Source organism: Necator americanus, chromosome V (assembly GCF_031761385.1).
Source record: "Necator americanus strain Aroian chromosome V, whole genome shotgun sequence".
NCBI classification, from domain to species: Eukaryota; Metazoa; Nematoda; class Chromadorea; order Rhabditida; family Ancylostomatidae; genus Necator; species Necator americanus.
In genome coordinates, this window is record NC_087375.1 from 16,540,984 (window position 1) to 16,557,312 (window position 16,329).

Here is a 16,329-nt window from a genome sequence, read left to right on the forward strand (position 1 = left end):
GATTGTTGAAATTTGAAATATCTGTTTATGTTTTATTATTTCATGTTTATGTTTTTATTATTTCATTCTTTATTTTTGTTCTTTATTTTTGTTTTGTTCGTTCTTAAGCGTCTCACTCATTCATAATCTTGTTTTACTCTCTGACTTTCTCATTTTGCTTTTTTTTTAGTATATTTAAGTATTCTACTTTTGCTCGCTTGGTTCTATCTTCCATTCACTGTCTAAGAAAGTGCAAAAAAAGCTTCACAGATGCACTTATTCTCTGCAGGCGTGCCTCAGAGCCGATAGATTCTCGGTGCACTAACTGTATGGTTCGTTGGAAGTATCAATCTGATATACGTATAGTTGGATCAAAACAACTTGAATCACGAGTGTAGTTGCGTTGCATTTGCGTACGCGCTGCGGAACAGCGCGGTGGAGGTAGCAGTTGGGGACGAGTTGGGTCCGTTGCAAACTGCAGCGATGGGTGGTGCAAGAGTTTCACCACGCTCCTTCGCCGGTAGGCTCCGCCGGAGCGCCCCGAAAGAAGCCGCGTACGCAACTGCGTACGTGCTTCATGTCGTTTTGACGTTACTATAGTTGGGTCAAAACGACATGAAACACGGACCGTTGCGCAAGCGGCTGGTGCGGTGGAGACGGCGGCTGGACCATGGAGAACAGCAGAGGTGTGTGGCGGTAGTGTGGATCCTTACACGATCCCAACCGCTACGCTCCAGCGCTCCGGTTTGAGCGCAGCCGCTTGCGCAGATGTCTGTGTTTCATGTCGTTTTGACCCGACTATATATTATATTTATATACTACGCTACTATGTTTAGTGACTGCTCGGCAAATGACTCAAATGTAAAAAAATAATAGGAAGTTCTGCGTAAGCAGAGCTAACAAATTAGAAGCGTAGGCACACCGTAGAAGACGAAATGATGCAAAATGTGTGTATTCTAAATGACGGGTAAATAACTATTTAAGTGAATTTTAAAAGTGTCGATAAAGTCGTAGGCATTGCAAATTGTGAAGGAAACTGTCACAAGAGTAAGGCATTAAAGTTACGTGGAATAGCGACTATCGGCGTCATGTTTTTATATAAAGCAAAATATGAAGTGAATTAAATTGTCAGTCCCCTACAATCCGTCTACTCTCTTTTAACGATATTTGAAAATTTTGAGTAAATTTTTCGAACTCCAGAAACCAAGGAGCGAAGACGGTATGTTGAATGGTGATTGGGACTTTTCATGACATTGGCGTCGTTGACTGACAACATCTCACCTCTTTGTTGCCTTAAAGGCATCACCCCAGTCTGGGGTGGTAGGGGTTGCAGGTGGGTTAAGCCAATACGGAGTCGTAAGTTGTGGGGAAGAGGGTGGTTCCGTCCATTTCTTCCTAATCGGCGTAAAAAAACGGCCCGGAAGATGTGGCGCGTGCACGGAACGCTCGAAGCCGCATCTTCCTGGCCGTTTTTACGGCGAGTAGGACGAAATGAGCGAAATGCCACCCATTTCTGCAATTTTCGATCCCGTATAGTCTTCGAACTTTGGTAATCTATATCTGGGCGTCGGTGGGTGATGCCTTTAAGTAAATAATCAATTTTTGCTTTATTTTCTAATACTCTAGCGCTCCCAGACGTATTTTATGTCTCTTCTTTAGCCTGTACGAACTTTACCTCTCCACTTTTGCTATACTGCCCGTTTTATCGGTTTTTTCTTTGCTCCCTTAGGCTGCCCGCACAGTTCACAGCCGCGACGGCCGCACCGTCCGTGCTTGAGCGCAGAGTAGTGAGTTCAATAACAATCAAGCACAGAGCCGCGCGAGTGTGAACTCTGCGGGGAACCTTGGGGTGGGCGGAGCTTACTGATGACAAGTCTAAGGCTCTAAACTGTTCGGGAATTGCCGGTTGACGAAAAGAGGAACAGGTTCTCATATTTAATTTCCAATGACTTTCCAAATTAATGAAATATTTATACGACCACATCCCTCACAACAATCTTACGTGACAAAGATTATATACAGAGAAGGCGTTAGGGAATACACTGGTTCTAAACTAATACTGAACACAAGCACAACGTAATATTGTAGCGGTTTTGAGACAACATAAAGCCGTGTTTTTCTCCTTTCTACATTGAATAGGCAAGAATTAAAAGAAAGAAATGTGAGCAATTAGATGTCAGAGAAGAGTTGAATCACGATGTCCATTGAAAAACAGATTGATGAGAAGATTTCTTGATAGAGAGCACAATCAATAATTACTCTTCAGAACCAGATCCTTCGACCTCACGAATCACTCGAGTTAATTTCTGAAACGATAATGGTCATACTTAAGCGGATTACGGAACACAGCGCTGAGATTCATTAACTGCTGCCCCCTCTAACAATCACATCTGCATCGATTTAAGGACATCGTTTATGGAATTTCTGAGTGTGCAGTCCTTTGTTACAGTAAATAGAGTTCGGTAAATGTTTTGCTAGTGTAACAGGGAGCAGACGAAACAACAAATGCAGAAGTAAGGGGTACCACAGTGATCAGTTTGCCCGCCAAATTTACTTTTTACATCCAAATGAATGACAGAACGAAAACGTGGTCTGGAGATGGAAAAGTGGATTGCCATGAAATTTGTCGACGAAACAACTTTTTGAGTAGTCTTTTTGAGTGAATTCCCCGCTATGCGTCTTCGTTTGATCATTCAGAATCCTTTGTGAAGAAATGTTTCGTTGGATAAATTGATCAGTCCAATGTTTCTGACTAATCTGATTTCTGAATTTGAAAGGGTGTTTCGCCTTTTCGTTGTATCCGCTCTGGCGGACGCGTTACGCCCACGCATTCGAACTCATTTAGCGACTTTAAATAGCTGGGCATTTGTGAACTCTAACAAGAATTGTTGTCTAGAGTTTCGAATTAGATTAAGAAACATCAAAATCGTTTACAAATCAGTTGTAAATAGTTAAAGATGTTACAACATATCATTTTCCTATAAGGGACCATATGAAGCTCTGAGAGCACCCCAGTTTTTTCCCAAATCAATTGTGCCTAGAAAAATATGTATATGGGCAGAGAGCTATCGATAACGGCTGGATACATTAGTTTTCTTCTGAAAAATGCCCAGCCTCATGAAATGGAGCCCAAACTCATGCAATTAAAAAAAGGATAAAGGATAAAGTCACTGGCGTATCAATCCACTTGGGATGCGCCAACGCGTTTTTCTAGAATTCGTAATCGATGAGGTTTTGGAACGCGTGTTGGACTCTACAATGACTTGCGCTGGCTAGCCGATGAGACAAGTCAGTGTTTTTTATCCTCCCAGTCAAGTCTGGTACCAATTTATCGACCCCGGAGGGATGAAAGGCTTGGTTTGCACTAGGGCGGTTTCGAACCCTCGACCGTGTGGCTACAACGGATCTCTAACCGACTGCGCCACTCCCGCCCATACTCATGCAATTAAGTTCTCGTTTTCAGTCAGTTTTGTATGCTTTGTTCAGCTACAAGAATAGTTTCTCCAAGATGAATTTCTGTTACAAGTTCACATTTGAAAGCACCTCCAAATCTGAAGTGCAAAGGTATCTTGTAGTCAATGTCGTAGTGGAACCATAGAAAGGATGCTCACCTCTGCTGGGCCATCACCATCGGGCTTGGAAGGAGCCTATAAAGAAGCACCATGAATTACTCTGAACCGTTATCCTTGTTTCAAATGTCCTGATATCGCCGTCTTCGGTAGATTCACAACAGTATAATCCCTTATGTAGAGTCGCCACCAAATGTGTTCAACCGCTGTGACTCGACTCTTTCGCTCTACTGAACCCTGCCCCGCCTCTCCTACGCAACCAATCGATGACGTAGTGTCGATGCGCTGATAAACTCTCGCAAACAGCAATGCCAATCTTCCCCGGAAAGCGTAGCATCAACACCGTTTAACCTGTTCGGCGGTGATTCTACACCTACATTCCAATGATTGCGGTACAGTCGGGTCAAAACTACGTGAAGATCGGTGCAGTCGCGTAAGATGCTGTGCTCGAAGAAACACGCTGGAGCGGGCGGTTAGCATCGAGGTGGGAACACAGCTGGCTTCACTCAGACTGGAGCGGTAGTTGATGGCGGGGGTCCCCTCCCCCAATCGCTACGCTCCAAAGGGTCGTTTTGAGCCCTACTCTGGATTTTCATGTCGTTTTGACCCGATTACGTTACTACCAACTATGTTTCGAGCAAACTTATAAGAAACGGGAAGAATACGAAGCAAATTTAAGGTGTATGAACCTATTAACACTCACCTCACCAGACGACTCTTCACTGCTGTGGCTATCACCATCGCGAGCGACGCGGACCAAGGGTGAAGTTACAAGCTATAAATGTAAAATTTATTTCGAAAAACTACATCTTAATCGTTCCTCGAATTTTCTTCCGGGATCTCACCTCTCCTGACCCTTCTGTATCCGAGCTGGAAGTCACCTGAAAGTAATTAGTATGAACAGAATTGTTATAGATATAATGTAATTAAATGAATTCAAAAAGAAGATGTACCTTCTTTCCCTCGCCGTCCTCCGCTGATTCCGAAGAATCCTTGTCAGCATTTCGCCTAACACGCCTCACCTTAACAAAACAAATCCTTACTTTAACACACTTTAATTTGACTGAGAACGTTTTCTACTAACTTCACCAGATCCTTCTTCTTCGGACTGATCCTTCTTCTCATTCTTAAAAAATCATATTACGAGTATATGCTAAAGAAAGCAACAAGTGGTTCCTATTTTCGCGGTAACCGTTTCTGCGAACTCGTACTTTCGTGAGCTTACCTTCTTTTTCTTATCATCTTCTTCAGATCCAGGGGAAGCCTTCTTCTTCTTGTCGTCTTCTTCAGAGGACTCTTCAGCGCTTCGCTTCACGCGTTTGGCCTTAACCAGTAGGTCAGAATCTAACGTTTCTTTAACTTATGTAAGTAACATTAACTACCAACCTCGCCAGATCCTTCTTCTTCAGATTCTTCCTTTTTCTTGTTCTAAAAATATATCATATATTAAATTGAATTGAACAGTAAAGAAGCCGATCATGTGCTGAGAAATGTGCAAAAAAAATGCCCGATTTTCTTACATTTACTTCAAAATGGTTCTTTTTACTTTGGAGCAGATTATCCTTCCTCCTAATGCAAGAATTACTTACTTCAAAAATGAAGACGTGTAATGTGGCGTTCAAAAATGAAGACGTGTAAAATTATGAAGTATTAAAAACAATGCTTTGTTTTGCCTCCTACCTATACTGGTACTTGTGAGAAGTGAAAAGCTACTACCAACAAATGAATAATAACCTCTTTCGAGTCAGAGAAACCCTTAGAGTCTCCTTCCTCTGAGGAATCCTTGTCAGCGGTCCTGACTGCACGAACTAGCTGAAACGTTGTGGATGAGATATTGAGTTTTTAAAGTATTAGAATAAATAGGAATAGTCTGCACATTCCCCACTTCTGTTCTGTGTAGATAACTAACACTTAGATAGTAATTCTTTTCGACATTTGTTCAACGTCGCAACACGGCCCCTCTGAGATGGGGAGCCTGCGTAGCGTGAAACTCACCAACTGGTCATCCGAGCCGAATTCATACTTCCTCACCGAATAAGCGCTGATAGCGACAATCAAGCACAGAAGAGCTAAAGTGAAGTTTCGCATATTCTGAAATAAAAAGTATATTTTCGACGAGGATTTAATTCTCCGTTTATATCTATCTCTTGGAAGGATTTCATCAAATGCTCTGCAAATGGCAACAAAAAGAAGTTTAAACCAAGGTGACTGTGAAGAAATAATAGCGAACTAGTAGTCTTCTTTTAAGCGAGGAATATTCCAAGAGTAAGACTGTTTAATATATGCTTAGAGTCGGCACTTAAGGATGGTTATATAATGAATGTGTTATATGTTGACCTAGTTATGAAACCCGTTGGATTAAGAGCTATTTAGCGCTTAGTTCACACATCAAATAATGGACATGCGGTACCTATGTGCCTGTAGATACGGTAAACACTCGGTAAGGGTGCAAACGTAGTGAATCTTTTACTTTGAGATCTTAACCGACTCTCTTCCAATATCTAAGTCAGGCGTGCTCAGGAAATCACTCTTATCAAAACTTATTGTTTTCAACAACAGCAAACAAACGATGACATAGAAACATGAGATAGCAAACGACGGGAAATAGAAGAAAAAGATCACAATCGTACGTTATATGCCTCCAAGTTGATTTTTGATTAACCTGTTCATTAGAAATAGGACATAGTTCTTGGAAAAATTTTACGCATTTTTTCGAACTTTTCTCATATTTTGAACATTCCTTAACGAAAATTTCCTTACATAAAACGTTCCCTTCTCATTTACGGAATAGTAACTTTTTTTCCCAGTAAACAGCTTTAAAAAAACAGACAGTCTTTCAGTTAGGATGTTTTTTATCTAGTTCTATGATAGCACATGCGAGTAAATAACGAAAGACTTTCTATTTTGGTAAACCACAGAGAAAACCCGAGCGAATACGGGATGCAACCGGTGTTGAACGGCGTGTAACCCTCGAAACAATCTCATACGTCCTTTCCTGTCTCGAAAATGCAAACTAGCCTGTTGACAGCTAAGGAATTTCTTCGACATGCGTTAAGTCTATTTGTTCTCACAGCCCAATCTGTTCGTTGTTTGTTCTTCGATCTGAGACCTTTTAAAATTTAGTTCTACGTTTGTAAGGGATATAGAGTGGAGAATTAATAAGATAATTTGCTAGTATTAAGCTGATGAAAAGTGCGCGTAGAGCCTTTGAAATTGCTGTTAGACGATGGTATTTGGCATCGCATTGGAGCGTTTTTTGTGATTATTATAAATGCCATTTGGTTCCATCCAGATTATTCAGATATAATTCCACATCGTGCACATATGTAAACTCCGTGTATACAACAACTTCTTAAAATTAGCATTCCATCTAGATGATGAGCATTCTGATGCTTTCAATCTTCAGCAACGATAAAATTGCCAGCAACAAAATCTACCACAGTCTATTTATACCTTCTAGGTCACACCCTAAGGAACTAAGGAAGTACCCATTTTTTAAAGTGCAAGTATTTGTGGGAACATCCAGATAGGCGGGTGCGATTTGTTTAATCATCACCAAAATGAAACCTCCAGAAATACTTCAATAAGGAATCAGTATTTCATAGTACCATATAACATGTCTTAAGTTACAGTAAGGAAGAGAACACCATAATGCGAACAACAAAGGACTAATCTTTAGTAATATTTCGTATTTTTGCTGTTCTTTAGTATCCTACTTGCTCCGAAATTCATAATGGCTCCTCTAATCACTCCATGTCTCCTGGTACGGTCTATCTATTTATTTGGTTTTCAAACACTTCCGTGTAGTGTTATACATCGATATAAGATAACCAGGAGTGCGACTTATAAAATTACCTATTAAAACTACTATTTTTGTTGTTGAATTACTATCAATTGCAATTACGACTAAGTAATTGCCGTTCACTTTTTAGGTGGTGTGTACGTTTAGGAAAATGACGAGTGCTGAATTACGGATAACTTCCAGGCAACCGCTAATGAAGCTCTCATTCATAGAATCAATTTATATATAAGGATGAAAAAAGAATATTCATATTTGAGTACGAACAGTAGGAGGCTTCCACGCAGAATGAGAGATAGTATCGGACGACTATCTTTTATCCATAGATAAGATCTCTAAAATACCCACAGGAGTATTCGTCACTGAGTCTGAGCTGTTAATTGGTTGCCTGAGGAACTAGCACAGCTCGTACACTGGCATGACTTCTTTCGTGGAAATCGCTGATCATCTAACGGTGAGGTCATAAGAAAAGTCTTGGTAGAGTCAAAAATAAGGGAGGCAAAAAAACTCAGCTTCTACAAGACATATTCCACTTAATTTTATGCGAAAGACTGTATTTCGGTTAGGTTAAAATGGGTAGAAAGAAAGGGGAGCAAATGGAATGGAAATACGGTGCTATGAAAAGCAGAAGCAGAGGTGAAAGGAGTAGAATATTTATCGAGAAGACCTCAAATTTTAAGTGATCAGCTGAGATGTCAGTGTAAGGCAAAGTTGGCGATCACTATACGAAGTGAGCATCTTGAATTAGAAGGCACTGAAGGTAACAAACACTTCAAAGAAGTACTCAACCAGCACATGTTCCGAGCAAATACGATCGGGACCACAACCGGAGGCTCATGCGCGTATTTACTAGTGGCTGTCCGGGCGGCCGGTTGGTGTCGGTCCTCAGCAATGATTGAGGAAATGTCTCCTATCTCGGAGGAGGATCATACAAATAATAGATGGTACAATAGATATGCATCAATGCATGCATCATTTATCATGGAAGCATTAGATATCCTCGTGTGCTGGGAATCAACCGTGGTACGTCCTACATTGAATTGGTGAAATGCTATTTGTAGCGGCTATAGTAGTGAAGCTATGGCTCTCCTTTGTAATTACGGTAATTTTAATTATTTTACACAAAATAAATAACAGAGAATGAATGCAACAGATACAATAAATGTAGTAAAATGAATAGTTAATTTTTCCGAAGAACTCTTTCGAAAAGTGCTCTCTACTGTTTCCCGCTGTTAATTTCTAGTCACATTTTCAAACATCTCAAGAATACTCTTCGAATTTGATTGTTCACGAGTGCTACATGATTGCACACTTATTCCAATGAGCCTTATGAAGATGTTTTCCTATATATTTTCCATCGAGGTTTATCCGGAGAGGTCCTATTTGTAGATAACGCTCATTTGTGTTCAACCTTCCATTTCCCGAGGAACACTCGCTAGATTTCACCAAGAATCCTAATTAATGTAAATAGAGGTGGCTCTCCAAGCTGCTACTTAACATAGATAATAAATAGCTACTTTAGTAGAATAGTACAAATTTCAGAAGAAATGGGGTTCGTTTGATTGCAGTGTTCTGGATTTTGCTAGGGACTTCAGTAATAGCAATGATTAGTTGTACGTTAATGTAGAGATCGTTCGGCAGCAAACAGCTGAACAAGACGTGGATCGCCGAATCTATTTGGTTTGTTTTAGCTGTGATAGAAAATGGATTAGATACATAGACACCGATAAAGAACGGAGATGGGATTTTCAAATTTTATGAAGAAAACTCCAAGGTTGAATGGCCAAACATGGACTTTCTGCGAAAGAACTAGCACTTGCAGCTTCTGTTGAGAAGAACGTGTGCTAGACAACTATGAACGATGAATACGAACGACTGCAAGGTGGTCCCGGGGCTGGGCGGACCTCACAGGCCACAGTGAAAAAACATTTTTCGAGGCACAATGGACGACAGCCGCGTAAAACGCATGTGATGCATCTATGGTGGTGAAATTTTAGGAGGGCTTGCATTAGGAGTTGTCCGTCTCCGAGCAACTTAGCCAGGATTTTTCAGCATATGGAAGGAAACAGGGTCGTTGCTTCGGTGATATGGAGAGAAGGATATTCTTGAATGATTCTGAAAAAAAAAACTTCCCTTCTTTTCAATATCTACGCTCTATGAGTTAATTCAGTTGGACGGATCTACGCGGTCAGCGATAGCGTGATAAACTGTTGCCTCGGAAGATTTTAAAGATGTTTTGAAATGAGACTATGCTGAAGCGACGAAGCTGATGCTTTTCGTTGTCACATGACGTAGAGAGTTTAATGTTCGTACCCAATGACTTCCTCCAGCAGCGCATGACCCCGAGCAAGCGATGAGTCAAATCCTGAAGTGTAATCGAACGCAAGGTGTCCGGGCATTTGTTCTCGAAAGAATGCCAATCAGACACATGCATCCAAAAAAAACTACGATGTCAAAAGAGCAGAAAGCAATTTAAGCGGACGGATTGAAAAGCAGAGTGCAATTGTGCTAAGTGCAGCGCGGTTTTTTTCTATCAGAGTTAAAGAAATGTCTCGCGCTTTTAAAATCATTAGGATGTCAACGGAATGGAATTGCAAACGTTATGGAAGTATGGAAAAAGGACAGTTCAAAAAAACCAATGAAGAGAAATAAACGATTTGTCAGGGAAATTATGCCTTGACCAATTATTGGATTATCGGGGACGGAGATGTCAGGTTAATTCGGATCTAACTCAGATTACTAACTCAGGCCGTAGATTTCTTCGACGGTTTTGTTTTAGAAGTGGATAGATTAGTGATGAGATAGATAAAAGAATCGAATTGGAGATATAACTTTATTTCGAGGTAAGATTAGTGCTAGACAATCTGAAGTTTCCTGCTCACAGCAAATATATCATTGCAGGTAGGTAACAGCAGTGTGAATTAATTACAGAACACTTGCAGCTGTAGGACTTTCTACGCTCAGAACCTGATTAATTATTTGCGAACGACAGATGCTGGCATAGATGGCTATAACTATCTCCGACAAAGTACTACCAAGGACAAAAAGCAGTGGTTGTTGGTTTCTGAGCATATTTCTCGCGAATAAATTAATAAATTGATTTTTGTTCCCAAGAAAAGTGCATTATTTTAACAGAGTCGACGTGAATGTTCAAGTATCTGAGTCTTCTCTTTGCAGCCATCCAGTAACCATGACAGTGTGTGAGAATCACATATAAACTTTTGTCTGAAATCGATCACTAGCCAACGTTTTGCAGGAAAACAAGAACTTCATTTGTAATCAAAATAATCGCTTTTAAATGATGATATGTACAGAAAACATGGAATATTCCGTTTGAAACAACGTCAACGAGCTTTTCATTTTCGTCCCAGAAATTGCGTAGCGGCGCTGAGAAGTGGAGCTTCGTAGGCCCGTGTATTAATACCGAATGCTTGTCCGACAGTGGCCGCTCCTCTGAAAACGTCATGTTTACGAATAGGAATGAGACAGCTATTATGAGATGATCATAGGATGATCTAAGAAAAGCTACAAAAGTCGCGGAGATCTTATGTGCTGCTTACAAACCTGTATAGAGCGTTCGCCCCTGTAGCGAAAGCATTCACACCCGTATCTACAACCATAGCGACCGCGTCAGGCCTTTGCTGCTGCTGCGGAATCGGTCCAAGAGGTTGATGGTTGTGCTCGATGGGGACTTCACCTGAAACAGGCGCAGTGACCAGTCTTGTACTCTTTGTTTTCTGTCGCAGCAATGATGTAACAAGGGACATCATTCTATCTAGAACCTTTTAAGTCAGCCTGCTGCTCTTTCACACCTAAACGTTTTTCCTTCTCTCTCTCTCTCTCTTTCTCTCTCTTTCAAACCACTGACACTCTTTGCCCAGACTCAATCTAAGATCCATCGGTCAAACGCATTCTTTGTATATTGTAAATATATTTTTGGAAACAAAGAAGGGCTGTGGTGAGAATAGCCAAGAAGAATGCGTGGTCGCTGCAACATTGGCCGTTAAAGGCGGCGTACCACGAAATTGACGTGGTTGAAGCCCAGGGAAAACGTGAAGTTCGAGTTGTAGATTGCTGGAACGGCTCCTCTTAATTCATCCCAGTCGTCGTAAAGGAGGAAATGGAAGACTCTTCCCTACGAAAACAGTTGCAATGCACCATCTTTGTGCACGTCCCGCGTCCACGAGCGAGTGGTCGAAGATTAATGAGATTTCCTCACCAACCTACTCAAGTAAAACCAATAAATGGGCCATCGAGTGGATCGGGGCGGGTACACGGGGACGCCTTCTAATGTACCTCGTAGGAACAGATGCCGTACCCACTCGATTTTTTGCGACGATTGTAGAAGTACACGAACTCCACTGTACTGTACTATCCCTGGAGTTTCCCTACAACGTTAACTTCGTGATGCGTTGCCTTGAAACAAGAACGAAGTCGTTGAAAGCGTGAAGCAACTTTCTTGCACGGCCGCAGAACAAGTTCAACTGATGAGTCAAAGAACGCGTCGCCGATAACACAGGTTTCTGCGATCGTTTTAAACCCGCAGATCCTTTGCGATGCTTCAGAAAGAAATTGATAAATATCTGCAAATATGTGAATTTATCGAGGTGTAAGAGGAAAGTAATGACGATATTTGAAAAAAAGGGGAAAGTGAAGTGATACGATGTTAAGCGCTTGTACATACCATAATACTGTTGAACTTGTGGCTGCGATGGCCCTGACTCAGGCAATCGTGGTCGATCCTCAGATTGTGGGCGAGTGGTTTGCTTGTGAAGACCAGATGACGTAAATACCTCCTTCAGAACTGGATCGTTGATACGAGAGATTTCATTCAGAGAGGGAATGTGATTGTCGCAGGTCTGAAGATTTGTTCGTAACTTTTACAGTTCTCTGAGTTATCTATTGCTACATATTTATTGCATTTCACTGCTCAAATTTAGTGGAGGTGTGGACGTCTTTGGTGATGATAGAAGGTAGAAGTGAAGAAACTCTGTTTTGAACAGACCCTCAAAGGACTGCAAAGCTTAGTTTTAGCCGCGTACAGCCACCCTCGGCGTGCATGACTTTGTGCACGTCAAAGGAATGCAGGGAGCGTTGAGAAGGGGTTAGAAAAGTCTTTTTTTTTTCGCAAAAGTGAAACCCCCAGTTTACATGTGCGCAGAAAATTAGCTTTAGGTATTACTGCAATTCAATTTCATTTTGAGTGCATCAAACGTTTCAAATGATTGTGAAATTGAAAAAACGAAAAAGGAAAAATCTGGGAAACACGTGCTCGAAGTTCTCTTCCCTACTTTTTCTTATTTTCAGGAGTTGGAACGTTCAACGCACCTTTTCAAAGATAGTTTTCCCTTCTAAATTTAAAGATGTTTATTAGAACAGTACCAACGTACTCGTACGTAAGATCTGCAAACTATAAAGACTTAAGGTATACATACGGGAATTGGAATATATGGGTCACATAAGAAAGTATGAGATATTGGAGGAATGAGCAGACCTTTGCATTTGTCTCAAAATATTGGCCTTATCAGTAGCATGAAACTTGAAGTGTGAACTTCTAGGACTTCAGATTCAAACGTTTCACCAATGTTTTTCTGATGACTCTTTCTTCCTTCACTTTCCTGCAGAAAGCCCAGAAAAAAGACAGCGCTAGATCCAAATCGAGGCTCTTCGGTTGCATGAAAGTCGCAGTGCGACTGTAAAAAGAAGATAAACTGACTTTCACGCAAAAAGGTGTCGCCCCAGTAACTGGTATCGTTCAAGTCCAGTTCATAGGACTTCAGCGACTTATCAAGCCGGGTAGCAGCGCACATGAAGAATAAATTGGTTCCAGATTTGTACGAGGGGATAAAAACAGTCACAAGTTATTGTATGGGCTGCACCCGCGTACACTCAAATCAAATTATGTCGAATTGAATTTGAACTTGTAGGCGCATCCAAAATAGGTTGGTCATCGCCGTGCATTTGGTCCTTCGTTCCTTTGATTCCTTAAAACTTTAGGAACTAAGTGTCGCAACTAATTAGCACCTCTCGATCCGAACATTTTCCACAAACAGCCTTCCCCTTCAAATGTTTGATTCTCTCTTCAAGAACGTGGTAGAGTCAAGAAACATGCTTGTTTATAGAAGAAAAGAGAGAAAACATAGTTCTACACGTAGAAAAGACTCGAAATGCATGTCCTTCGCGTAAGATTTAGTAACAATAAAAGTTCACCACCAACAAATCATTCCAGCCATGAAAATTTGAGATTTTTTCATGTTTAAGACATACGTATGTATTTTTGCGCAGTTCCACATGCTTGCGATGTATTGCGACTACCCTGAACTGAAGAAATCTCAATCTACAAAGTACAAGATCGCAAGATGACTATGTCACTAGACGATGGCCACACATGTTGCTCCTCGGGCACCGATATTTTCACTATTGATCCGACATTGAAAAAGGTGCTCTGCAGCTCACAGAACTCATGGATGGAAATGTGCAGATATGTTAGATAGTAGTCTCAGAGCACCCTAAAAATTCACGGAAAATAGTTGTTAGAAATTTTTGGTTCCTCTTTATACGTTTCATATAGAATAAAGCAGAATACAAATTAAGCTGGTGAGCAAAGCTGCTAAGGCAAGTAAAATAACAAATTCCAATTATATCCAACCCATGTCTGATGTGGTCGATAAGTAACAAAGAAGATTGCAGAGGTGATGGAAGAAAAGTTTCGTTGCGACGAAGCCGCATGGTTCATGAGTCACCGAAATTCTAACGATGGTGGTCACGACAAAACCCAGACCCTGCTGAGGTTCACCGATTCAGCGGAGTTCGTCTATAGCACAGCAGTAGCTGCCATTTTTTGGTTGCTGATGAATTACATCATAGGCGGTAGGAGATAAATGTTTATAAGTCGTTCGTTAAAAAGAAGAAAAAAGAAGCAAAAGTGTAAGTGAAAACGTACTCCAATAGAGAACAGAAGTACCAAAATGACGATAGTTTCAGCCTTAGAGCGTCGACGAGAGGATTTCATGGCGAGCAGTGGGCGACCACATGGAACTGGATCAGCAGCCATCCGCCACTACTATACCCGACAGCACTCTCATGTTGCTGCGATCTTTCGCTACCCGTCCAAACGTTAGATCCTCAGAAGGGTGCGCTGACTCATCTACGAATGTTTCTGGTCTGTGGACGGTCTATTCTCCTCATATAGAACTTCTTTGTATGAGTTTATGACAGACTTACAACTTACCCAGAGAAAGAGAGACAGACAGAGAACCCGGGGGACATCATCACCTACGTTACTTCCTCTGTGTGGCTCACTTTGATTATGACATGAGCTGCTAAGAAAGGGAAGAGTTTGAGAGAGAATACTGTACCGTGTAACAAAGTATCATGGAATCTATCGCGGGTGAAGACTCCTACAATGCTCACAGATGAATTTATTCGCACATGCATATTGAGCAACCGGTAATTATGTTGCCCTGTGTAACCGCGACGCGTCCCTCGCAGCTGCTTGGTGTGTTCGAGTCGAGAGTGAGACAATGGTGCATTCAGTTTGAAATTTATGTACCGGTGCCAGTAGTGACTTCCAAAAACGGCGAAACCCTCTAGTCAGGTCAAACAGTAATATAAAACAATTAGTAATTTAACAGTACTAAAAGTACACAGGGCTTACGAAGCTGAAAAAAAATTATGAAAATTTTGAGTGATATTATGCAGAACTGAACCACAAATTTGGCCGTCCTGACTTGACCGTATATGGAAAGATACATTCATTTTACAGTAGATTTGCCGAGTTATCATAATACCGCTGATTTGCTGGTACGAGTCATTAAGAATTAGGATTTTAGGCCTCTAGATGTGACATTGACGCCCACACATTCTCCTTTTAGTGGCTAAATTAGAAATGTTCATCCTAGCTTCATTCATGAACCTAGTGAAATTTTGGCAATAACTACCTTATATCGAGGCCAAAATTGAAAGGAGCTCTCAGCAACGAAGTAAGAAGCCGACCGCGTTTTTATATAGCTGAATTGTGGTTTTTTTTCTGAAAAATCAAAGAAAATTACGTGACCAAGGCATTTTTGCTCACAAAGGACGGATAGGAGCACAAAAGAGCTAACACTAGTAGGATGTTTCAGACGTCCAAACAGTTGGATTTTTCCAGAGTTGAACACAAATCACCGATGCTTATCAGAGTTGACATAACAAAAGCCGATATGCCAATTCAGCGAACTCATACGCGAACTAAGATGATAACCCTTTCATTTAATCGCGGCTGACCTTCAAATGCGACACCGGTATCGCTCAAGAGACGGGAAGATCAAGAGTACAGATGTGTACAAGAACTGAGAATGCCTAGAACTTTTCTCGGATCCGGAAATATGTGTTGTGGGGATGTTTTCTCCAGAAAGGCGTCAACATAGAGGAGCACATCAAAGGAATAGAATAAAACTAAAAATGCAAAACATGTGACCTTACGGTTTGAAAGAGAACAGAGTTATAGCGAAAAAGACCCACAACACGTTCTCATTTAACTTGTAATTACTGTTTTTTCATGAATGAACCCAGAAATCTCTGTCCTCTCCTTGAACATGAGTGCCATTTCACTGTGGAGGTAAAAATCTATAACAAATTGCGCTATGCAGCCTGCAAAAAAGCATTCCTTCAATTACACGACTTCAATTACATCGATGGTTACAGCTATATATATATTTTTACAACCAAATCTGCTATTGGGTCATCCTTTGAACAGATTTTTTTGCTCACTAGCATGAAATCACGTCTGGGAGGGAGGGGATAGAATGCCTGCATCAAGTTGCTCTAAACGCCGTTAGCAAATTTACGTAGTTCTTAGTATTAATGGAAGTTCAAAAAAGTCCAGATCGATTTTGGAAGTTCTTGGTAGAAAATTATAGTGAAACTGATAAAGAGGTGTACTTTTTCTTACAAGGTCAGTACAACGAAAATGACGAGGAATATTAATGTTGTATGTGGGAA

The 16,329-nt window shown here is 41.0% G+C and overlaps 2 protein-coding genes across 4 annotated transcripts; both read right to left on the minus strand.

The window, feature by feature from the left end:
• Positions 1-2,234: 2,234 nt before the first annotated feature.
• RB195_014085 (uncharacterized protein) lies at positions 2,235-5,636 on the minus strand (the record flags this gene model as incomplete). Of its 2 annotated transcripts, XM_064204196.1 has the most annotated exons (10): positions 2,235-2,285; positions 3,591-3,626; positions 4,252-4,323; positions 4,394-4,429; positions 4,502-4,570; positions 4,633-4,674; positions 4,774-4,872; positions 4,935-4,976; positions 5,283-5,360; positions 5,544-5,636. In XM_064204196.1, the coding sequence occupies 10 exons, from the start codon at positions 5,634-5,636 to the stop codon at positions 2,235-2,237; spliced, it is 618 nt and encodes a 205-aa protein (XP_064060078.1). The 2 variants fall into 2 exon arrangements, with proteins under 2 accessions (XP_064060078.1, XP_064060077.1); XM_064204197.1 differs by lacking the exon at positions 3,591-3,626.
• A 5,067-nt stretch (positions 5,637-10,703) lies between these two features.
• RB195_014086 (uncharacterized protein) lies at positions 10,704-14,401 on the minus strand (the record flags this gene model as incomplete). Of its 2 annotated transcripts, none has more annotated exons than XM_064204198.1 (4): positions 10,704-10,800; positions 10,912-11,044; positions 12,032-12,206; positions 14,291-14,401. In XM_064204198.1, the coding sequence occupies 4 exons, from the start codon at positions 14,399-14,401 to the stop codon at positions 10,704-10,706; spliced, it is 516 nt and encodes a 171-aa protein (XP_064060079.1). The 2 variants fall into 2 exon arrangements, with proteins under 2 accessions (XP_064060079.1, XP_064060080.1); XM_064204199.1 differs by lacking the exon at positions 14,291-14,401 and adding an exon at positions 12,929-13,024.
• Between the last annotated feature and the right edge of the window lie 1,928 nt (positions 14,402-16,329).